The sequence below is a fragment of the Macaca fascicularis genome, chromosome 3 (genome assembly GCF_037993035.2).
Source record: "Macaca fascicularis isolate 582-1 chromosome 3, T2T-MFA8v1.1".
Taxonomy (NCBI): Eukaryota; Metazoa; Chordata; class Mammalia; order Primates; family Cercopithecidae; genus Macaca; species Macaca fascicularis.
This window is the reverse complement of record NC_088377.1, coordinates 153,989,801-154,015,196: the sequence shown is the minus strand read 5'-3', so window position 1 is coordinate 154,015,196 and position 25,396 is coordinate 153,989,801. Positions and strand designations below refer to the sequence as shown.

At 39.3% G+C, this 25,396-nt stretch overlaps 2 protein-coding genes across 7 annotated transcripts in view; both read right to left on the bottom strand.

The window, feature by feature from the left end:
- Positions 1-5,117: 5,117 nt before the first annotated feature.
- On the bottom strand, positions 5,118-14,947 carry LSMEM1 (leucine rich single-pass membrane protein 1). The gene is made up of 4 exons (XM_005550551.5): positions 14,636-14,947; positions 11,017-11,148; positions 8,966-9,094; positions 5,118-6,214 (listed from the first exon to the last, which is right to left on the bottom strand). The coding sequence occupies exons 2-4, from the start codon at positions 11,141-11,143 to the stop codon at positions 6,084-6,086; spliced, it is 387 nt and encodes a 128-aa protein (XP_005550608.1). The 5' UTR covers positions 11,144-11,148; positions 14,636-14,947; the 3' UTR covers positions 5,118-6,083.
- A 5,126-nt stretch (positions 14,948-20,073) lies between these two features.
- The window catches only part of IFRD1 (interferon related developmental regulator 1), a 53,071-nt gene continuing 47,748 nt past the window's right edge, over positions 20,074-25,396 (bottom strand). For all 6 annotated transcript variants that reach the window (XR_012432801.1, XM_045388554.2, XM_045388553.2 and 3 more), the window contains 3 exons: positions 23,991-24,119; positions 23,380-23,475; positions 20,074-20,837 (listed from right to left, as the gene is read on the bottom strand). Coding sequence is in view for 5 of the 6 variants with exons in the window: in XM_045388554.2 (XP_045244489.1) it covers positions 20,748-20,837; positions 23,380-23,475; positions 23,991-24,119 (315 nt within the window). In the remaining variant the exon portion in view is untranslated. The remainder of the gene's footprint in view (positions 20,838-23,379; positions 23,476-23,990; positions 24,120-25,396) is intronic.

The window sequence follows — 25,396 nt, the reverse complement described above, 5'->3', positions numbered from 1 at the left end:
CCTCCTTCGCTTCAAGTACCCAACTGCCACCAGGTGTCCCTCCTCTCCTATTAGTGAACACCACTTTGCTCTAATTGCAAATCAGAGGCAATGCAGGCAGCCTGGAAACTCCTCCTAGCTTAATTCATTTAAACAAATTCACGATAGTGAGCAATGTACTAACATGCTGGGGATGCCCAGACCAGAATCGAACAAAGGGTACAACACAAATACACAATTACAAGGCAAAATCTAAGAGGTTCGAATGAAGTTCTAGGCTCAAAAGAAGAGTGAATTGCATCAAGTTGGCGGGAAAACAATTCTGAAAGATTCCTTTGTGACTTCTATCAAGTAATATGGCAAGAACCTGGGTTTTCTAGCATCTCCATGGAAGGTTTTCTTTAAAAGGTCCCAGACTGAATGTCAAAGGCTGCCTTATGTCTTTCATCAGTGTTTTTCTGAGTCTATAAAAAAACTGTTTTTGAGCCTCTACATAAGTTTACAGTAATTTAGAAGCTGACCCTGACTTATGAATATTAAAGAAATTTGCTAGGTTTGGGAAGGGGACACAGAGTAGAGTTCTAATTTAGTCTGATTCTGGCAATATTGAAATCATTTTAGAGAATGAAAAATTAGACATTTTTAGCAGTGGAGAAGCCATAATTGAATTATTAACTGGTTTTCAATTGTTTGGTCTGCTCCATTTGTTCATTAAACAATAAATGCTCTGTGGCAGCAGCACTCCACATTCAGAAAGAATGTTCCTAATGAAACAAGCCTGTTACAACTCATTTCTTTAGGGATTCATGCATGAAAAATGAATCAAGTTTCAAAATTTAAAAGGGAACAGATGAGGCCAAGAAATGAAGAATTAGGATCATGACTCTCTACATTCAGGACTGCATTTTTCACAGATCATTCATTCTTTATCCACTTGGGAAGACATGAAATATCTCATGCCTGCCTCCATCTGAGAAGACTTCAAACACTGCCGCCTTGCAGGTGGGCTCTGTATTTCATGTATGGCTGCTTTCTCTCTTCTTATCCACCTTCACATCCTACTCCCCACATTGCTAGCCAAAAAGCAAATGTCTACAGAAGAATTCCCAGTTATGTTAATGTTAATACTAATCTTGAAGGGGAAAAAAAAAGGAGAAAACGAAGAAATGAAACAGAAGAAAATGCTTCCGTCAATTTCTTTCTGACCGATTATGTGACTTCTTTTGATTTCCCTGAAGTGGTGAGGGAAATTCAAGGGCAACACAAGTTTTGTCCAAATTGACTCTTTTGCGAAGACAGAAAACTTAGCTAAATTTAAGACAAATTTTATTATTTGCCATTTTAGGAGTTGCACTGTACTACATAACAGCCTATCACTGCTCACTTTAACATTTGGTTTTCTCCTCAGCTCCTGAGGAATAAATCAATCACTTGTCTCAGTTCACGGCACCTGACTGTCATTGGTTCCAACTGATTATTGAATATTTTAATATTGGTTGATTACATTTTTAATCCCACTAAATCTGAAGAGTAGAGTTGTTTCTAAGTCACTTATATGGCTAGATCAAATAAGGGACATCTGACCATCCCCAGAAGGGAATGTCAATCTTCTCCTATCACAGGGTCTAGAAAATATCTTCTGAAGAAGACTCAAGACTGTAAGTTCCCACTTAAAATGATGGGACTTGGTGGATCCTGATGTAATTGATGTGGGTGGGATCAGGCGGGGGTGAGTCTAATGTGTAGCCACTCCCTTAGGCAGAGACCCGAGCAGCACTACTTTTTTCAACCAGATCTTCCCAGGCTCTCTTGGGGCAGTATGTAGAGCAAGCCCCTTGCCTGGACTCTCCTCCGGTCCCTCACCCTTCAGGGTTCCCAGGGGCTTGCTTATACCTGCTATCAAAATAGCCCTCAACAGCCCCGTGAACTGGAACCTAAGCTCTGTGCAGTTGAGGAGGTCAAGACAAGTGGGACCGGAGGTACAGGAATGGGATGGAAATAAAGAGAAAATAAAAAGGAGGGAGGGAGGAAGTGACACAGGCATGTTCTTCTGAACACATTTGGGGGTTCTTGGACAAGAGATTACTAGTGTTGCCTAAACATTGAAAATAATATCTACAGAATGGACCCCCTCTTTAATATACAATTTAAGTTCACTTAATTTTTTAGTGACTTATAAACAACACAGAGACTGAAGGGCTTTGTGTCAACTCCCTTATTCTCACCAACAGCAACACCCTCCCATGATACAGAAGAAAATGCTGAAAGTCAGGGGAATTCAGGAACATGATCAAGGCCACACTGTTACTCGTGCATAGAACCAGAATCAGAACCCAAGCTTACTCTGAATCCATTATCAGTCCAGCCACCCAAACTGAGCACCAGAATCATCACAGCAGCATTTCATAACAGGAATTTCTAGTCCCACCCCATGCCTGCTAAGTCAGAATAGCCGAGGTCACGGTCCAAGAATCAGGGTTTTTCCAGCCTCTTAAGTGATACTCGGATGGGCACACTGAGGAACTGCTATTTATGATTCATGATTACAGATTATTACTGGTTGCCTGTACATGGCTTATTTGCATGACCAGATCGGAAACCTCTTTGAAGGGACCATGCCTTCACCGCCTCTGAGACCCCTTGTAGTATCCAGCACAGGACAGCACAGCACAGCCCCACTGCTGGGCACAGTGTACATGCCTAGTACCCATTTATTAAATGGATTTTTGTTCTGTGTTGTTTTTTCATTGCTTTTTAAAAAATCATTTTCATCCTCATAAAAAGTAGAATTACATTTCAGTAATGTTTTCCCTATGTGAAAAAAAAAAATTACTGAGAAATCTTCATCTTCACCAAATAAGTGGCTGCATGAATTCCAATAAGAACATTTTTATTTTTCCTTAAAAGAAAATACACTGCCTGACCACAGTTCTAAGGCTCTCTCTTCTTTTCATAGCTTCCTGGGGGCAAACTCATTCACAGAGGGGATAGATTACCAGTCTTTTCTGATGATTGATCTCTTTTGCTTATCCTTCTCTCCTGAATATAAATAGGGTCATTATGTTAAGCTGGAATAAAATTATTTTTATGGCCTGACTCAAGGAGAACTTGTTTCCATTAATTTTTTTTCTAAGCAATAAAAGTTTGTTATAAGATGATGGTTTGCACAATATATTCCAAGATACCTCAGTTAGTCCAAATGACGTGCGCACCAAGATTCTTCCCTTTTCCCCAGGTTATTTTTACCAAGAACAAAACAGTTGTTTTGTGTTATTTTCATATCTCCTTGTTGCTTTGTTCTTGCTTTGGGATTGGTGCTCATTGACAGAGTCCTGGCCAGATGACCCTGGTCTATTCCTGAGTGATAAGTACCCTGTATCCCTTAGGTTGCAGCTCAGTGGCCTTACTAGAAGCCAGGGCCACCTAGTTCCAGGTAGCTTCAAGACCCAACAGCCTCCATGTGTCACAGCAGTGTGTGGTATGCAGAGCTGGGCCAGGCCCACCTATAGGTGGTTACCAAGACAGAAGAATTTGTGGGGCTATAAGAAGATTCTTCCAGGGTCCTCATGGCAGAATACAAAGTACACAGCATTGGACCTAGAGTCAAAAGATAAGTGTGATCCTCCCATAATGCCTAGCAACATCAGGAAGGGCGTGCAGATATAATCTGTTAGTAGAACAATCATCTCTCTCTCAGCCTTTTGTGAACACAGCCAAAATCCAAAGAATAGTGCAAAACTCTGTTATCTTTTCCTATCAGGACGTGTCTTGGTTCAGCTGTCCCTTCTATTCCTCTTGCTTCTCCTGGGCCTTACCTTTAGTGTCCCACTCCCTCCTCCCAGTGCACCCTGTGGGTCAAGCCCTTAGCCCAGGGCAGACAGACAGGTTCCTGGCTCCAGCGCAGGTAGGTGAATGTGGATCCTTATGTTCTTCAGACTAGATCATTTGGAAAACAACAAACCCTCCTGCTTATACTGATCACCTGTTATACTGTAACTTAACGAGTGATTTTGCTAAAAGACTCTCACACCATCATCCATGGTCAAAAGAGATCAGGGTGGCTATCATCTTAAACCATGCCACAAAAACAATTTTTGGTCCTTAGTCTCACCAATAGAGGTTTAAATGTAGCCGATTATTTCCACTATGCCACACCTACTACTTTTAACAATATCATTATAACAAATAACATTTATTTAGTCCTTTATATTTTTAAGTCCTTTATATGTATAACCTTTTTAAAGCCTCATAATACTATGAAATCGATTATCTAATTATTCTATTTTACTGAAAACAAAAAATTAAGTTAATTTCCCCAAAGTCACAATAAGTGGTGGCACCAGGATTCAAACCAGGATGTTGGATCCCCAAACCCATGTTCTTAACTGCTGTATTTAACTACCATAAGATTATCTGTAGCCAGCCAATACTTTTTAAACACGTTCAGTGGACACTGTTAATTTGTGAATCCAATACCCAGTACCGGGAGTTGTGGTGACTGACGTCTTCCAGACTGTGAGGGTCGGAGGCGTCACCACACCTCTGTCTGTGTAATACAGGCAGGACAGTACAGATCAAAAAACATTGGCTCCAAAAAGAGGAATAAAATGACTTATCTGACACTATTTTATGTTGTAAAAACCATAAATTTCTCGGACTAAAGGTTATCACTGAGGATGAAATATATCCACTGTTTAGACAGAAAATGGAGAAAAGTATAATAAGAGCATACAGAAAGGAAAGAAATAAGTGATTTTCTCAAAGAATTGTTGCATCAGATCATCAGTTTCTGAAACAACTTTACAACAAATCGTGATAACAATGATTTTTGCCATACTCTATCAATAGGTCAAAAAAGATTTTCCAGTAATTGCAAATTTCTCATTTTAACAATGTTCTGCATGATAGCTACCAATTTTAAGAAAAAGAGTATCAAAACAAATGGTTTTTGAGTGCAAAACTGGATAAGCAAAATGTGTTGTGTTTATTTCATTAACTATTTAGTGTTATAAAGTGAATGTTTAATATCCTAGTAAACCCAAATGTTTTTGATCAACCCAAAATGATAAAATCATAATACATTCTTCATGACTGGTAGAATATTTTTATATTAAATAAAAGATTTTCTAAGACTCATATGCTTTTTAAACTCATTTATTTCACACTGTATCTTATGTCATATGCTGTGTGTCTTACTTTCGTTGCTGGAACTAATGCAGGTTCCAAATCTTCTAATTACATAATTTCCTAGTGTAATTTAGCAAAGGCCACAAACCTACCAGATTTCTTCCAAATCAATCAGCAGGGTACCAAAGGGGTTTTTTCATGAGAAACAAAGTAAACGAAGCTTATATAATTACATATAACTGTCCATCTCCTTTCTTTATCCTGCACTCTTATGGAAGCTCCTCTAGAGTAGAGTGATTCGCACAGAGTAGGAGCTTAATAAACATTAGTTGAATTAATTAGGCTTTCCCTTTCAACCTCCAACCCTACATAACCAGGTCCAATGCCATAACTACTGCTCATGTTTTCACCAGCAAACACTAGACAGCAACTAGCTCTGGGGCCCACCCATTGCTGTCCCTGGGGAAATAGAGTTAAATTCTAATCACCTGAGCAGAATCCATCTTATTGAAAAGAGTAATCACCTGGTTCCCTTCAACATATAAAACTCAATGAATTTCTCAGGCTTTCCCAGGCATCTGTAAAGGTGCATGAGATGTCATGAACTTCACTGACACCGTGAATTTGTTCTGGTAGCAAAGCTCCTTCGGTAAGAACCTGTATGTACGTAGTCAAGTTCTCTTGCCTTTTGTTGATTCTCCTCCCTGCTAGCCACCCACCCTTAACCCCATTAAAGATGAAGTGTCCTACCATAAAAGGGGGCTGAGACAAGTTCACCCCTTTTTAGTTGCTATTCCCATACCCACTTGCCTTGGGGTTGATCCCATCTTGCTGCAGAAAGTGGGCCCCAGGGGTGGGTTCCCTGACCAGATCATCTGTTGCCTGAAGAAGTGCAGTTTCTCAGTTCCTAAACCTGTACACTCCCAGGAAAGTAAGAAGCTCAAGGTGTTAGCAGTTGCTCTCAGAAAATAATTTCTTTAGTTTTGTTCAGAGTCCAATTGGTTGAGTCGCTTTACAATCATATTGTTTATTCTCTTAAGATCATCTATGTCTTTTCCTTCAGCTGTTAGTCTTCTTGACACATCATCCATCTTGTTTCCAGTTTGAACTTCAAAACAGAAAACAGACTGTGTTACATTGGTTTCCACTGTGTTCCACTGAAATTCATCAGAGCCCCGCACTGGTGCTCAGCTGATGCTGAAAGACACTCTTGGCAAATCCCCTGTTCCCATATCCATGCATGCCAGAAGCCCAGGAGAGAAACCGGTAAAGACTGAAGTTTCCTAGCCAGTGAATTGTTTTTTACAACCTCTTGGTGCCAGCCTAGGCTACCTTTGGCAACTTCACACCAATTATGGATAAAAAAGACCTTGCTGTGAGCAACCAGAGGAAACTGTCGGCATGTTTGATTATCCTCCCAGACGTGATTGCTGTACTGCTTCATTTTGAGACCCATTCTCAGAAAAAGGTTTTCACTCCTTATTTGAGAAATTACATTCTTTGGGTTCCAGCCTATTTTGACCTAAGTCTGCTTGTTCTGAATTACCGGCCCAAAATGATTGTGTAATCATTCCCCCTCAGACCACCCATTAGAATGGAAAAACAATGTTTTCCAAATACACAAGATCTTTGGAAATAAGATACAGAATGGAACACTTTGAGGTTGCTTATCAGAGTTAAATTTTCTAAGATGGCTAGAGGAAAGATTTAAGATAATAAACTTAATGTATCTAACACAGAGCAATTGTCCAATAAAAAGATACTCTTCTTTATTCACCTGATCTTTCTGTTTCTCACTTAATATGACTTTGTCTTCAATAAAAAAACACTCAAGGCAAATATAAAATATGCTATTCATACAAGTGGAACATAGTGATGTTGATAAAGTACATAGTCTTTGATGTCAAGTGGAGTGTCCTTGAGCCCCAATTTGCCACTTATTAGCAACATGACCTTGGGCACATTAATAGATCTCTCTAAACCTCAGTTTCAGCATTCATAAAACCAAAATAATAATGGAATTGGCCGGGTGCGGTGGCTCACACCTGTAATCCCAGCACTTTGAGAGGCCAAGGCGGGAGGATCACCTGAAGTCAGGAGTTCGAGACCAGCCTGGCCAACATGGTGGAACCCCATCTCTACTAAAAATACAAAAATTAGCTGGGCATGGTGGCTCACACCTGTAGTCCCAGCTACTTGGGAGGCCGAGGCAGGAGAATCACTTGAACCTGGGAGGTGGCATTGCAGTGAGCTGAGATGACACCACTGCACTCCAGCCTGGGCAACAGAGTAAGATTTCATCTTAAAATAATAATAATAATAATGGACTCTACACTACAGAGTTGTTACGAGGTTGTGAACAAAGAGGTATCAAGGGCTTAGCACAGTGTCTGGGACAGAGTAATGACTCAATATATAGCATTTGGTATTATTTCCCTCAATCTTGCTACTTATCTCACAGAAAAAGAGAATTTGGCGGGGTGGGGAGGTGTTTATATGTCTGTAGACATACCTAAAATTTCCTAACAGTTTAACTTGGTTATTACCCCCAGGCGGGTGTGGTAGAATGACATGGCCAGCATTAATTTATGTTGGAGTAACGGTTCAGAATACTAGCCCATGTGCTCTTTCTGGCATTGCTGGTTCAGTAGCCAAGCCTCCCCTAACTGATCATCAGATGCAAGTTTGCAACTATTGTAAAAATAGTTCACATGTTAGCTTCTAAATGCAAAAGGGCATCAGCCAGGTGCAAGAGAAGCAATTAAACATGACCCCTCCCTCCCAGTCCCTTTTTCTCCAGAGGCTAAAGACGTTCAAGCTGCAAGGAGGGAGGAGTCTTCGGGGGAGGAAATGGGATTGGAAGTGGTGAAAGGGTCATCATGAACTCTGCCCACCTGTCTCCTCTCATCGTCATCACCACCTCTGCCTCCTCTAATCCTGAATGAGATTAAATTAGAGCCCTTCCAAAAGCTATAAAGCACTCAGGGGTGGAAGAAATGACGGTGCAGTACACCCAGGCAAAAAGGTATCAAAGATGACACCTTCCCTTAGGCTCCATCTACTCTTAAGTCATCTGGAAGAGAATTAAAATAATTCCAGATGAGAGGGGAAACTTGTGGGCTTCGTGGGAAGAGGCAATGCTCAGAACGGGGCGACAGCACCACAGTTGGACAGCACCCTTCCCACATCCAAGGCAGAGAGGGTGGCGGTGCTGGAGGCTTGAAGGATCCTTGACTGAGAAGCTGAGGTGGGGAAGTCTGAGTCACCACTCAAGGTCACAACATGCATGGCCCAGGCCAGGAGCAGACAAAGCAGGTTATATTAGGAGCAGGTTGCCTGAACACGATCAAATTGGAAAGAAGCCATATTTATACATCTCCAACACTGTCTCTGGGGCCTCGTACAAGCCCTCAAGTGCTTCTCATTGATGTCTAGGATGATATGCAAGTGAGAAAACCTGGGAGCGAGTTCAGTTCAAAACCTCAATGTGACTATGAGTTATAGATCTGAATTTAGTGGAGAAATCTAGGCACTGGATAAAGTAAAGCTAGAATCAACCAGAATAAGCTGCCTTCCATTGGGCAGCTAGAGTCTCCAAGTGAGAAATTAAAGTGCTATAGAATTATTCAACATACACATTCATGGACTTCTGGCACTGTGGGCTTCTGCAGTGGGTTTGTGCCCAAGGGACCCTGTCCTCAGCCAGCAGGGTTCACTCGAGGCATTCCTTCTTCTTTCAATGTAAGCATTGACCACCGGGAAGTATTGACTGGAGGGTGCAAACTCTGCAGGAGCAAAGTCAGCCAGCTATGAATAAATGCATACAAGCAATAAAAAAGAAACCTGTGGTGGTACTTACCTATTAGAAATATCACGAAAAAAACCAGTGCCAGGCTGACAATTAGCACAATTAGCAGCCCCACAAAAAACAGACTCCGGCTTCCATTTCCTGAGTTTGTGCCAAGGACTGGGATTTTGTCCTCTAGAGCTAATACGAAACAAACAAAAAACAAGGACAAAAACTGCTCAGCATACAACTTGTCAGCAGAACTGAACAGTACCCCACTGTTAGACCATGAGTAATGGATACACCCAGTTTCTCTCTGACAAGCCTAGAAAGTGACTTCCGTTTTAGGAATGTCTTTGGGCAGAGAGAAATCTGTGAATTATTTACCTTCTTCTCTATTGGTATTCAAGGAATAAGCAGGGTTAAGCTATCTCCTTAGACCTGTTTGGAAAGTTCTTTGAAGACTGTCTTAACACTGAAATAGCAGAACATGAATTTTTGTGTGTGGGGGGAGGGAATATAGAAGTTAAAGGCTAAGAGTGATAGAAGTTCTATTACCCTTTCCCAAAGTAACCCAGGAGTAAAACAGAACTGGGTGTGGGACACCTATGCCGGGTGGAAGACTCAATTGAATGCTCTGGGATATCTCCCTGGAAACTTCTTTTATTATAGGAATAATCAGTTAAGCCTACATCCATTTAAACAAAAACGGCCCTGACCTATTTTGGTTTCTTTTTTTTTTTTTTTTTTAATTTTATTTATTTATTTATTTATTTTTATTATACTTTAAGTTCTAGGGTACATGTGCACAACGTGCAGGTTTGTTACATATGTATACATGTGCCATGTTAGTGTGCTGCCCCCATTAACTCATCATTTACATTAGGTATATCTCCTAATGCTATCCCCCCGCCTCCCCCACAATAGGACCCGGTGTGTGATGTTCCCCTTCCTGTGTCCAAGTGATCTTGTTGTTCTCTTAAAGCTGTCTTCTGGATGGATATGCCTTGGAAGCAAGGTTCTTTTAAATGCTTTGCAGTTGAACTGAGAATGCAGTTACATTTTATCAACAGCTTGGTTCACTCAAACCAAGAATTGTCTGCATTTGATCACCGTTTTTGCAGGGTCTGCTTGCCTAATAACACCCAGATTAAATTGAATAAGCAACACAGAAACCTGGGGTAGTGGAGATCATCGGATTACTTTTTGCATACTCTCCTACGTTGAATTGGTCCCACTCACTGTGCCACGTGATTATGGACAGATGGGTGGCTTATGTCCCATGCCTTGTAAGTACATCCTATGCCATACCCTTCAGTTACTTTTGCTTCCTAATCAAAGTAACAGTGTAGGCTGATACCCAAACTTCTACTTCTGTTGAGACTGACTGCAATAAAAACAGTTGAAAATTTGAACTTATTAAAATGAAGAAAAAAGGAGGAATTTAGAAAGGATTTAGACAGGAAATGATAGATACAACATTGGAACAATAAGTTTAGAGTGTATATGAAACAAATGGCAAGTGAGCAATTAACACTGGTGTATGAATGTCAGCGTTTAAGCTAGAAAAGATGGCGCTCAGAGTGATCTGACAGAGCTCATTTATAATATTTAGGAGGCAAGATACACATTTAATATTTAGCAGATGTTATTTTGCTTCCCCCACCCGCTTTGTCCAACCCTTAATTGCGCAAGTTGTAATTTGTAAGTAGAAAATGCTCTGGATTGCGCATTCTCTTGGCAAATCTGCTATAAAACAACACTCTTGTGGGAAGCGGTCCCCATCGGTAACCGAGCCATGGTCACTGGGAGAGGGATGAGCGAGCCTCCAGGAGTCCAGCTTTGCAGGCTCCACCCCTTTCCAGAGATCTGAGGCCCCAGGATCTCAGAATATTTGAAGTCAAGAGTTCAAATCTTGTGTTGGAGCCAAGAAAGCCCATAATCCTGTCAAGTGTTCAGAAAACAGAAGCAAAACTTCCCTAACAGCAATTAACATTTCCAGTGCCAACCTCTTCCTAATGCCCACTCCACCCCCACCACATCCACACATCCAGTCAGCAGTGGCTATTTTTAGGTAGCCTAGAAGCTAGGAAGGGCTGCTCTGCCTTCCCCAGCACACATACGGAACAGATGCTGCGATCCGGCTGGACAGAGGTTTAATTTGTTTAAGTCATTTATGGAATCCACCACATAAAGCTTTCCATCTTCCTGAATGCCACAAGAACCAGCGTCCTGGGAAGAATGAGTCATTGTCCCTGGAAGAAAATGCTGACGTTAAAAACAAGAGGTTGGGCTTGTGAACTCAACTTCACAAGAAGCACAGCCATCAGGAAGCCATACGGGCCTATGAAGAACCACCCACAAATACTATTTTCAGCTAAGGGTCTACAGAACTTGGCTTATCCAGAAAAAAAAATATTTCCTTCTGTGGACCACTTTGTAATCGTTCTTTTTGCTTTGCTTGCCAGGAAGCTCACAGTCAAATGTGTGGCCCAATTTTAAGAATTGTACATCCGTGTACACCCTGCTTCTCTGCAAACGCTCTTTTCTCCTCCTCAGATTTCTCAGCTCTGCCTATACTTTCCCTGGATCTGTTTTTTGTTTTGTAACTGATTTTTAAATTTTTCTCTTTTATTACATTGTTCATATTCTGGTGAGATGCCTCAAATCCCCTTTGTGCAAGAAGACTAGGTACACAAAATTAAGCTAGTCAGCAGTGGCCATAAAACATTCTGAAAGAAGAGAATATTACCATGAACCATTCTAATTGCAGGAGGCTTTAATAGAAAATTGCAATTTTTATAGCCTTCCTCCATATGGCATATAAGTCCTTCCCTTCACACATTTCCTTTAGCCATAAGATGCTGACTGTGAGTCCCCAGGACAACAATCTTAGCAAACTTAGATGCTATAGAGAGAAATCCTGCTAGACTTCAGGACCTCCAAGATCTCTTCCACCTGGGTTTCCCTTAGACTGAGGTCACTTATGTAATAAATAGCTTGAGGTTTATTAAATATTAAAAGTAATATTCTCTAATGACAGCACAACTGCAAGCAACACTGAAAAGCCTGGTGAGTTTAAAAGGTTTACGTGGAGATGTATCTCTAGCACAACAGAGAACTTGTGGCCATTTAATTATGTGAAAAGAAGGCTCTAGGAAGACAAATTTCAATTACTATAAAAGCTTTTCCTTTCATGGTTATCGAGTCTAATCATGATAGAGGACTTTTCGATCTAGAAATGGTGTTAGATGTGCTTTAGCCCCCATCCTTTCCGCAAATGAGGAAATGGAAGCTCGGCGAGGTCAATGCCCAGGATCACACATTTGCCTGGTAGCAGAGCTGGAATCAGGCCTTCTGCTCAGTGTTCACTAAGTCTTGCTTTGTGCTACTTTTCTTTTCTATATCCCTTCCTAATCCTGCCTCAAGACTCAGCTCAAACATCACTTCCCCTAAGAAGACAGAACAAACCTGTCTTTCCTTTTGCCTTTGTTGGATTCTTTACATTCTTCTATCAGAACATCTATAGTATTTTATTGCACTTATTTGCTTACATCTTTGATTTCCCCGGATAGACTGAAAACTCCTTAGAGTAGGGACCAATCCTATTCTTCAAATTCCCAGTGCCAGGTTTAGAAGTTAGTGACTTACGTTAAGATGGAACACCTGAAATGTTTATTTAGGATTTAAATCTCACCATTTTCAAAAGAATTGGAGGCAGTTAATAATAAGTACATGAACAGAAATAAGATTGAGGATAAAAATCCTCATGTAATGTCTATCTGGACTCTATAAAGTCAATGCGATAAATATGGTGCCTGTGCATATTTGACAACACACTGTGTACTTCCTGTTATTGCAAAAATTTCCTTTAAAACTCAACTACAGAATGAAGAGAAATATAGAGTTGGGAGAAACCAAATTCAGAAAAAAATTAAAAAAGTATACACCTAAAGAAGATATGGGGGAAAAAGTATCAGACATTTACTGAGCAACTTAAACTATAGTCTAAAATATTTAAAAAACAAACAAACAAACAAAAAACTCCAGCAGTTTCCCAGTAATACCTAAAACTACTGGTACTTGTGAAAAATATGCTACCAGAACCTTAGCTAAGAAAGTGAGCTCAAAAAGTCGTGGACTAAAATATTTTTTAGAGTTAAAGCTAAAAAAGTATGTTTCACTTATCCTGAAATTTTAATTAATAAGAACAAACAATTCCCTGAGTTGTTTTCAGATAAGGTACTACCGTAGCACTTTATTGATATTACTGAATTCCAAATATACTTCATAGAGCATTCCTATGACTTGATATGACAATTTTAAAAAATTAAAAAGCAGCAGCAAATAGAGTAAAAAGGCCTTAGAATCTTATCCTTTTGCAGATAAATCCAAGGCCCCAAAATATTCACTCACGCATAGTCACAGATTTTAAAACAATTCTTTAAATGTGTTTTATATTTTATCATTTATTTATACTAATATTTGACAAAACAGTAATATTTGACCAGGAAAAAAAGTTTTATGTGCCACATCACAGGACCATTGTTCCACACACAGCTTCTATTTTAGGTGTGGTAACTGAAGCATGGTTCATTTTTGGATCTCTGACTTAATAGCCTTGAGCCTTAGCTTCCCCTTCAGGAATGTATCTGCTGTTGCTTAAGTTTCATACTGAGGCTTAATTAATGTTTACAAAATAGAGACCTAGCTAAAAAATCACAGCCACAAAAACTGACTTTAAGAGTACAGCTAATAAAATCTCCAAATTACTGGCCTTGCTATCTACTCAAAAGGTGACTCCAAAAAAACTAAGACAGCAACCTAGTGAGCCATGATGTGCTCTGAAAGAAAATGTCTTCTTTAGAGTGAAGTCACAATGTAAATATATGCTATTCCAATATTTTTTTTTAATGAACTGCAACATGCAAGTGGAAAAATAAAGAACTAGCACAGAAAACTGAGCTGGGTGCTGTTCCAGGGCTCCAAGGGCCTGCAGATGACTTGCAAATGACTCATGAGTCTGCTAGTAAATGGATACAAGGTCACATGGCCCTAAAACCAGGCCCCACAGCTGTTTGACACCCAGTAGTTGCTATCTTTGGCATCTCCAAATGAGGGCATCTAGGAACAACCAGCAAGCCTGGAGAAGCCAGTGTTACTAGCTATTCTTCATCACACTAACTTGACCCTCCTTTTCAACTCCAGTGTGCAAATTTCTTATTCACCAAGATTGGCTAAAGCAGAATCCCTTTAACAGAACCCTTTCTTATACCTTGACTGGAAACATGTAAGTAATTTCATTTTCCTCTGGTTTAGATCACTGCTAATAGTTGATTTTTTTTGTCATTTAAGTATTATTTTGCTATTTACAAATAAATATTCTGACAAATAAAGATAATTGTCTATGAAAAATTGCCTTGTGCTTTATTTTTTTAACCACAGGTGCTTGGTATCAAACCATAGAAATAACTCACACCAGTATTGCTTGACACAAAATCAGAATAGTTATAATAGGGCATAATTCAAAGCTAATAAGCAGTTTTATTGAATAAGTCATGGTAATTTGTTCTTTAATTTCATTTCCGAGTCAATGCCTCTTCATGTTCAGGAATTAATTTTTAAAATCAAGTCTAAATCATTTCTATCAAAATTGAAAAACACAGCACATGCAACAAAAACTTCCCAGACTCAATAATACTAATTCAGTCTCAGTAGAGTAATAGCATGCAAGTTACTTACAAAAATGTGAGCTTTGACTGCTAGGTTACCAGAAAAACAAAACAAACAAACAAAAACTAATTGTTCAGAAGCAACTACAACAAAATATTTCTACAAATTCTGTAGTTCTCTCTTTGCCTTTCTTCAGCATACAGGTGCTCCTATGAGGCCCATAAGCCCCGGTATGAAACTGTTGGTCTATATTTAGTCTTAATTTAGCCAAGCAGTGTAAGATTCCAAATCCTGACTTTTTTCATAATGTCTAAGGTTTTTAGTAAACATATTACTAAAACTATGCTTTAAAAAGAAAACAACAAAAAAACACCATGTCCTGATTTAGTTGGTAACTGATGAGGTTTTTATTGGATTGAAGTTACCGTCCTTATTTGGCTGAAGCAACTGTGTAAGCTGACACCACCTTTACAGCACTCCTGCCACGGTATGTTTCCATATATAAATATCCTGTAGCAGGCAGAAGCTGCCACTATGATGACTGACTTGCAAACACTCCAGACAAACCAGAGAACTGCAATAAACAGGGACAGAATATGATTATGACATCATAACAAGGATGATGGCAGGTCAGAGGCCTAGTGCTTCCAGTAGCTACAAAAAGCGATTTTGAGTGGGAGATTTCATGGCTACAGACCCACCGCAGGTGAAGGAAGCACTCCATCTCATCAGCCGCCTTTCCTTTACAAAGGCTTTATTCTGTGAGTGTTTGCACATCCTCCCTTCTCAGGAATATCAGCCTTCCATTTATGTGGTTCCCTCACATACATGCCGAGGAGCTTCTGCCCTCTGCTGTACATAAAAGATGCTACAGTGATGAGGAGACCAACTATCCCAGCAGGATACTAACAGTGAGGTTGTACACAGCTGTGCAATCCTTTATCATCCTCACTTCCATTGCCATGGCTTGATGGACATTATTCATCTTTGAAACATTTTTCATGTCAGTGAGAAAATGTGTTCCACAAAATTTTCTTTGAGTTGGAGTCTTGCTCTGTCACCCAGGCCGGAGTGCAGGGGCATGATCCCAGCTTACTGCAACCTCTGCCTCTGGATGCTCCTGCCTCAGCCTCCTGAGTAGCTGGGATTACAGGCATGTGCCACCGTGCTAATTTTTTTTATTTTTAGTAGAGATGGGGTTTCACCGTGTTGGTCAGGCTAGTCTTGAACTCCTGACTTCAAGTGATCCACCCACCTTAGCCTCCCAAAGTGCTGGGATTACAAGCATGAGCCACCACGCCCAGTCCAAAATTTTCTTTACACCTATATCCCATACGGACTTCACTCTGCTTTGGGGGAGGAGGAATGTCATTTTTTTTCCCCTTCACACTACCTAGTCTAAGAGGGAATGTCATTTTCTCAAGCCTCATCTGTACCCAAAGACCAATTCTTGGATGAAGACAATATAACTAGTAACTTTTCTCAGAAACATATTATACGTTAAAAAGCTATGTCATATTTCTCTGAATAATGAAAATGTTCATGTTAGCTCTTATCATGCTGATTTTAAGAAATCTCCCAACTACCTGATCTGCCTTAAGCCATCTATCCTTCGAAGATACAACAGAAGTAACCACCTCATGTTGGGGCATTTACTACTTTTCCTCTCTCCTGTAATCTTCTAACTTTGTGGAATATTAACCTCCCCTGAAGGGGGAAGAACATGGAGACTAAGGAATTTAACTGTTGAGGGATACACTGATTGTAAGTGGCAGAGATGAGATGTAAACCCAAACCTCGCATTCAAGTTTGAATTCAACTATACACCAGTGAGGGGGATAAGACTGTCTCTAGACCAGTTAGACTTCTGGAGAGCCACTTAAGAACAAAGCAAGACAACCTACTTCATTTTAACTATAATGTACCTGCAAGGCCACCTTTAAGAAGAGTTTTGGGGCCAAGCACGGTGACTCACGCCTGTAATCCCAGAACTTTGGGAGGCTGAGACAGGCAGATTACCTGAGGTCGGGAGTTAGAGACCAGCCTGACCAACATGGAGAAACCCTGTCTCTACTAAAAATACAAAATTAGCTGGGTTTGGTGGCACTTGCCTGTAATCCCAGGTACTCAGGAGGCTGAGGCAGGAGATTATACCATTGGACTCCAGCCTGGGCAACAAGAACGAAACTTCATCTCAAAAAAAAAGTTTTGGTTCACAAAAAGAAATATTCTCACATGAAGTGTCTAATCTAGGGACATTCTCAAGCATTTGCTTTTTCTTTCATATATTACATCTCAGGTATCTAAATTCACTTCCAGGAAATTTAGTACCCATCAAAGAGGAGTCACAGACAATGAATACTTCAAAATGCTTGAGCCTCAAAATAACGAAAGTAGACAAAATTAATCAAGAATCAAGCAATGAACAACTAGTCTTATCACACAGCATTTTTCTACTTTCAAAAAAACACAAGCATTTTTTTTTTTTTTTTTTTTTTTTTTTGAGACGGAGTCTTGCTCTGTAGCCCGGGCTGGAGTGCAGTGGCCGGATCTCAGCTCACTGCAAGCTCCGCCTCCCGGGTTTAGGCCATTCTCCTGCCTCAGCCTCCGGAGTAGCTGGGACTACAGGTGCCCGCCACCTCGCCCAGCTAGTTTTTTGTATTTTTAGTAGAGACGGGGTTTCACGGTGTTAGCCAGGATGGTCTCAATCTCCTGACCTCGTGATCCGCCTGTCTCGGCCTCCCAAAGTGCTGGGATTACAGGCTTGAGCCACCACGCCCGGCCTAACACAAGCATTCTTACACACTGAACACCCAGCCATCCTTGTCTAGCAGTTACAAGTTTCATAAAGTCACCTGCATATAAACTCAACATGCAAATGAACACTCTATACCTTCTTCCTCCCAAAAGCCCAGTAAAAAAGCAGGAGTACAAATTACAAACCAGAAAAATTAAAATAGGAAGAAACAATACAGAAGAGCTCAACAAATGTATTGAACATGGTAAGAAGAGTGGTATCTGCCTTAGCAGGGCTATCACTGATGAGTGGCAGTGGGACTGACTCTGCAGAATTCAGGGAGGCCTAGGATTTAGAGGCAAGAGTGAAGCGTGGAGCTACACAGAGACAAGTAATTTAATGCTAGACAAAAATAAAATGCAGTACAAATTGGAAAATTGTCTTAGAGAAATATCCCAGACAGAAAAAAAAAAAAAAAAAAAATACAGCCCAAGATTCAATTTGGGAGCTCCACTATGTCATAGTGTTCCAGAACAAAGAAAATGAGGAAGGGGAGAGATCAAGAACTTAATATTTTCCAGGTTGCCAAACCCATCAAAGAACAGTATCATGCAATTTTAGAACACGAGAAACAAAGAGATTCTGAGAAAACAAAGAAACAAAAATAAAAACTGCATCAGATGTCTCAAGATTTTGCAAATTAGAATAGAACAATGCCTTCAAAATTCTAAATTTGATTACACTTGTCAAAATTTTCAAAAATTCCAAATTTGCTTTTCCACCTAGAATTTCTTATACCATGCAAACCATCTTTCAGAAATATGAAGTCACTAAATAACTGACTGATCTCTCACGCACTCATTCCCAAGTAACTACTGAAAGAAGTGTTCCATGTTAACAAAGAAGTAAATTAAGACACGGGATCCAGAAAATGAGGGATCCAATTCAAGAGAAAGAAAAACAAATCCTCACGATAGTGCTGTCTCCGGAAAACTGCTGTACAACTGGATGAGAGAAATTAGTCTAGATTGAAACAAGTACAGAATCAAGAAAAGTTGTAACAAATTTATTTGGGACTGTTTGCGAAGAATCAATGATATGCATAAAAAGCCAAAAAATAAGACAATTAACTCCAAGACAAAATGTTGTATGAGAATGAAAATGTAGGCACATTAAACTAGTTCATGAGTGAACATACAAGTATGATCACAGTTATGCAAACAAGTACATGATCTAATCAAAATATTAGAAGGATGTGAAAGGATAAAAGAAATTTTCACCTGTCTTAATAGTAAGTTGACAAATGCCTAAAAAATAAATGGCTGTATAATCATATTATTTAGAAAACTAAAACCAAAAACTGAAGGCTGAAAAAACCGAGTCAGAAAAAACTGAAGGCTGAGTATCTCCCAGGATGGGACTGAGGAATGGGAAAGGATGGAGCAAGGGGCTTTCCGTATTAGCCTTGAAGTACCATTAAACTATGTTCAGGCTGGGTACAGTGGCTCATGCCTGTAATCCCAACACTTTGGGAGACCAAGACAGGTGGATCACTTGAGATCAGGAGTTTGAGACCAGCCTGGCCAAGATGGTGAAACCCCATCACGACTAAAAATATAAATTAGCCAGGTGTGGGGGAATACACCTGTAATCCCAGCAACTCAGGAGGCAGAGGTTACAGTGAGCAAAGATTGTGCTACCGCACTCCAGCCTAGGCAACAGAGCGAGGCTCTGTCTCAAAAACCAACAAAAACCTATGTTCATGTAACAGTTCAATAAAAATTCATTTTTATTTATAATTACATATACATACATATATGCAATTGAATATTTAGAAGAAACTATACCGTTTGCCATCTCTTTTCCATGGTTCTAACCTACTTGGAATATAACCAAGTGACAACATACAAACAAGTTCTAGATTCTAAACCTGTTTTCCACTGTACTGTAACTGGGGGATGGAACTCAGCAACAGTGACTCCATACGACAGCAAATGATTTTCACCTAGAGGGAGCACCAGACTTCCAAGAGTTGTTGGATGTTGGAGAGGCACACTAGTTTGGAAAAAAGACCTTAAATGATTTTGATACTTCTCCCTACAGTGTATATGCTTCCCTATTCCTCACTGTGACCTACACCAAGAATATCAAAGAAACAAGTCTATGGATTTGAAATGGCACGTTGCTTGCACTATGTATTTTAATCTAAAGTTTATTAAATGTGAATGTGCTGTCAAAACGCTTTTCACAAAATGAAAGAAATATACCTCATGGGCAAACAAGCAGCAATATTCTTTTTACTGTTGTGCTTTTGAGACAAGGCCTCACTCTTGTCACCTGGGCTGGAGCGCAGTGGCATAATCGCGGCTCACTGCAGCTTTGACCTCCTGGGCTCAAGTTACCCTCTTGCCTCAGCACCCAAGTAGATAAAGAGTACAGGCACACACCACCACACTCATTTTTTTTAAATTTCTGGTAGAGACAGGGTCTCGCTGTTGCCCAGGCTGGTCTCAAACTGGGCTCATGCCATCCTCCCACCTCAGCCTCCGAGTGCTGATGACAGGCATGAGCCACTGCATGTTGCCAAGCAGCAATATTCTCGAAAGTCAGAAACCTTAATCCCAATTATGTATTGTTACATTCTTTTCATCTACTTTAATGTTTGCAAATATATACATAAAGTTTTGTCTCCCTGCCCACCTGGCCTAGTCATTTTGGACTCTGTACCTCAAAGCCATAAATAATGTTTCTTCTATTAGAAGAGACGCACTTTCGGTGTGAAAAAAATCTTTATTTCAAAGTGAAATGCACAAAGTCTCATACAGCAGATAAAATCAGTGTTACTGCTCTCAGATGTTAAGGTTAGCAACCTTTCTGGCATATGCTAATTCATCGTGAACTCCCAATAGCTGAACTGAATGGCTTTTAAGTACAACTGTAAGGTCTCATGGCATAATTCCTTTTGTTGATGCCAGTGACAGGATTTTAAAAGCTACATTCCATTAAAAATTAAAAATACAGCAGCTTTTCCAGGGAACTAGATCCCAAAATTGTATCCAGAACTCTTGTCTAAGATATTAAGTTAAATATCTTGTATGTATATATCATTATAGCAAATCAGTATTTTTGACAACCACAGTGTAAGAAATTAAACTTTGGCTAATAGTTTTCCCCATCATGAAATCAAAGTTTTTTGCTGTCTTCGTAAATAAATTATGACCAATTATGACATTACAAACACTTTATACATGTTTACTGATTTACAGAGAATATTTAATAATCAGAACTCACCAGTTTCAATACTGTACATTAAATTATAAGCAATATAACTCCTACTATAAAAGTTATCTAAGTTAATCCAAGATAAAAACCGTCTCTAGAGTTTAAATACATTGAAATAGAAAAAAAATAGAAATTAGAAAATAGTCTTCAAGTTCTGAAAATCTAGAAGAATTCTCCAACATCTGCTCTCTTATCTCGACATTTGCTTCTAGCTTTGGTTCGAGCTTTGAAGGCTGCAGAGTTATATAAATGCTGAAATGAAGAAAAGGAAAAACATGCATCAGTAAGACTTAAGATACTCTTAAAAAACTGAAAAAGGGTAAAAGTCACAAAGAAATGAACTAATTTGAACCTATAAACCTTTAAATGTTTATAAAATACACACAAAGAATGAAGGAGAAAAACAAAGAGTTAATGGGGGCCAGGTGAGGTGGCTCACATCTGTAATCCCACCACTCTGGGAGGCCAAGGTGGGTGGATCACGAGGTCAGGAGATCAAGACCATCCTGGCTAACATGATGAATCCCCATTTCTACTAAAAATACAACAAATTAGCCGGGCGTGGTGGCACATGCCTGTAGTCCCAGCTACTCGGGAAACTGAGGCAGGAGAATCGTTTGAACCCGGGAGGCAAAGGTGGCAGTGAGCCGAGATCACACCACTGCACTCCAGCCTGGGCGACAGAACTAGAGTCCGTCTCAAAAAAAAAAAAAAAAGAGTTAATGGCTATTCCATATTCAGAAAAGCACTAATCAACTTGCAAAACACCAAGAAAGTAAGACAATTTCAAAAAACAACAGTGAAAAAAGGACATCAACATTTAGTTTCATCCATGATCCAAGACAAATCGTGACTAATGTGGAAAACAGTCCTACTTGGCTGTCAATTAAAACAACAAGGAAAAAAGTGATGAGGTGCCATTTTAATACCAATTAAATTTTTTAAATTATAAAACTTGAAGGTGTCAAATCTCTGTGTAACAACTACATGCCTTCATTCATTGCTAGAGACAATTTAAATATTGTCTCCAATATTAGAGTAACTTTGGAAGGTAATCTGGCAATACGTTATGCAGGGGATTTCTTCAAAAAAAATTATTCAAAAGAGAAAAGTATGTAAAAATATTAATGTTTCTTACAAAACTTAAAATGCCATACAAGAAACAACTATGTTCTATAAAATGTAATTAAACACTTCATACCCACCAGAATGGCTATAATTAAAATAATTATTAGTGAGGATATGGAGAAACTGGAACCTTTCTACACTGCTGATGGGAATGTAAACTGGTGCAGCAGCTATGGAAAAGAGTTTGGTGGTTTCTGAGAAAGTTAAATGTAAAACTATCATCTGACCCAGCACAATTCTACTCCTAGGTAATACCTCCCAAAATTGCAAAGAGCCTTTCAAAAAAAAATTTTGTATGTGAATGTTCAGAGCAACACTATTCACAATGGCCAAAAGATGCAAACAGCCCAAATGTCCATCAACTGTTACAATGGATAAACAAAATGTGATATATAGCCATACAATGGAATATTATTCTGCCACAAAAAAGAATAAAGCTGATTCATGCTACAACATGAACTTCCAAAGCATTATGATAAATGAAAAACGTCAGACACAAAAGGTTGCATGCTATACAATTCCATTTATATGAAATCTCCAGAAAAAGTAAATCCACAGAGACAGAGAGCAGATTAGTGGTTGCCAGTGGCGGCGGGTAGCAGAAGGGAATGAAGAGAGGGTTTTCTTTTGAGGTGATAATGTTTTGGAACTAGAGTTGCACAACATCATGAATGTAGTAAGTACCACTGAACTGTATACTTTAAAATAGTCTGTTACGTGAATTTCATCTCAACACAAAATAACATACATAAATTAAGGATTTCTGAAATGTAGGCTCGTCATGGTGGCTCATGCCTGTAATCCCAGCACTTTGGGAGGCCAAGGTGGGTGGATCACCTGAGGTCAGGAGTTCGAGACTAGCCTGGCCAACATGGCAAAATCCCATCTCTACTAAAAATACAAAAATTAGCTGGGTGTGGTAGTGCACACCTGTAATCCCAGCTATTCAGGAGGCTGAGGCAGGAGAATCGCTTGAACATAGGAGGCAGAGGTTGCAGTGAGCTGAGATTACGACAAAGCAAGATTCTGTCTCAAAAAAACAGAACAAAACAAAACAAAAAAACAACATACTAATTACTATGTAATGCTACAAACCCTCTTAAGTTTCCTCATTTGTAAAATGAGTCTGGTACTTCACTTAGTAGGCTATTATCTGATACAAAAGGACTATGTAAATCCTTATTCTTAAACATAAAAACTCCATAGAATAAAAAGAAACAAAATATGAACATCATTCCTATATTAAGATAGGATTATATGTAAAATATATACGTACATATTACATTTTAATGTGTTGTCAAAATATGTTTCATAAAATGAAAGAAATATACCTCACAGGCAAACAAGCTGCAATATTATTTTCTCCATTTTCCTTTTGAGACAAGGTCTCACTCCTGTCACCCAGGCTGACATATATATATGTGTGTGTGTACATATCCAAGTGTATTATGTGTGTGTATATATATATATACGCGTGTGTGTGTGTGTATATATATATGCCCCCCCACTCTACATGCTTTCTATATCTTTAGTACAGCTGTTCTATATGAAACATCATGAAAAACTGAAACTCCCAAGTATAGGTAGACACAGCTAACTTGGTGAAACCAGACAGAATCAAAGTTTTGGCGCATTTAGTTTTATTAAAAATAAAAACAAAACCTACCCTTTCAAAACGAGAAATTTTCATCGTTTTAAGTGTTGCAGCATCAAGCATCACTGGGGGTCCAAGTTCAAATACATTTCGAAGGAATTCATTTGACTTATGTGAAAGAAAAAGGTGGTACAGCTCAGTATTAAACATTATAGCTCTTTTTCACCAGATAGAGTGACTGATTAACAGAAGTTATGTGGAACCTACAGATATAAACTTAGATCACTTATTTTCTGTTTCTCAATATGAGAGCAAATTGTTTTCAATGCCTTGAATCTGAGAAAGCTATGTCAAGCTATTTGCTTTCATACTGACATCGGTAACAGTCCACCCAACTTCAACAATACAAAGAGGAAAAAAAAAGGAACAGCTTCAGATTTATTCAAGTCTACTTTCAAAAATAAGTTTACTGTTTTCTAACACGTGGAAGCACTCTGGATACCTAATTCATTTCAAAAGCCCATTAAGTGAGCTACATTCAAGACTGCTCCCTACTTTAAAAGCTACATTCAAGACTGCTCCCTACTTTAAAAGCTACATTCAAGACTGCTCCCTACTTTAAAAGCTACATTCAAGACTGCTCCCTACTTTAAAAGCAAATACGTAGAAAGGATGATACTTACCTGTAAGTGGTACTGCATCCCTGATCCAAGAACCTCCTTAAAGGTGTCATAGGTGTGTTTTTTTACCCAGCAATCAATATACATGCGTTCAGGACCAAATTTAATGGTTTCTGTTGGAAAATCCCGTTCCTAACCAATGGAAGAACCAAAATTACCACAGGCACTAAAATGGCCCAAAGGGATCTTATGTAAACACAATTTCTAAACAGTCATATACATGCTGAGATAAATTAACAATATGGCTTAAACTGATACTGTCATACCTGAGATGTAGACAAACTATTGCTATCCTGTATGTAAGGGTACAGAATTGGTCTAGTTTTGATAAGCTTGAAGGCTCAACTGAGTTTCAATAACTATTAAGGCACAAAACCACATTGTTGAGAACATCTTTAAATTTCAACATGTCTCAACAAACTTAAGAAAAGGTCAGGTGTTTTTAATGGCCTAGGATGGGAGAGGGAAGAAAGTTGCAAACAGTCAGGAAAACACAATGGCACCACAAACAGGGGGTGGTGAAATGAGCAGCAGGGATCCAGGGAAGAAAGTGAGGGTAAATAGGGTTAACTGACCAAGCAAAAAGGAAAGGTCCAGCAACCAGAGGGCTCCAAGAGGTTTCAGGCTAGGTTTATAAGAAAATAAGAGGTAACACTAGAATCTAAGATTTAGTAATGGAACAATTCTGTCAGAAGACCATTTCAAAGGTATAACCACGGGAGTGCAGCCCAAATGACACGGAAATAAAAGTTAGATGGATAAAGAAAAGTCAGCTGGAATAGTGGTAGAACTTGTTAAGAAGAAAACTGGTTACTTAATTCTTCGGTAAATCATGAATATGTCAGAGCAACCAAGAAGGAAGAAGCTGACTGCCACAGGGAGAGGAGAAAGGAGACGGAACTTGAAGGACAAAACCACTCCACCTGCCTTCCAGACATCTACCTCAGCCCCTTCTCACTCAGCAGACAAAGTATATAATGTAATAGAAAAGACCGTCAACTCTAGACAACACAGACAGGCAAATTTGCGGGCTTGTGATTTCATCAAGTAACTTAACCTTGTTGAGTCTGTTCCTTTGCCCGTAAAATGGGGCCATCTTTACCTACACTGCATGAGGGTTATTACAGGTGTAAAAGAGGACACGCATGTGAGGCAAACACAGTGACCATCTGGTGCGTAACAGCAGCTCAAAAATAAATAACAGCAGAGTTATCTTATTTTAACCTTGTTTATTTCAGAAAACATTAAGGCACCAGGAAAGAACTATTTCCCACCAACCCTCTATAAAGTCATCAGCATCCTTACCTATTATCGTCTCTCCCGGTGGTAACAGATAGACTTCTGTCCCTCCACAATTCAAGGTTAATCCCAATCTTTTACATATATAGTCAATCTTCCATATCTGGTTG

Excerpts from the sequence above, each read along its gene's own strand:
- LSMEM1 (XM_005550551.5), bottom strand. The coding sequence starts at position 11,143 with ATGACTCATTCTTCCCAGGACGCTGGTTCTTGTGGCATTCAGGAAGAT. Across the intron at positions 9,095-11,016 it reads CGGATCGCAGCATCTGTTCC|CTCTAGAGGACAAAATCCCA; the intron begins GTATGTGTGCTG and ends GTTTCGTATTAG. Across the intron at positions 6,215-8,965 it reads TTTCGTGATATTTCTAATAG|TTCAAACTGGAAACAAGATG; the intron begins GTAAGTACCACC and ends TCTGTTTTGAAG.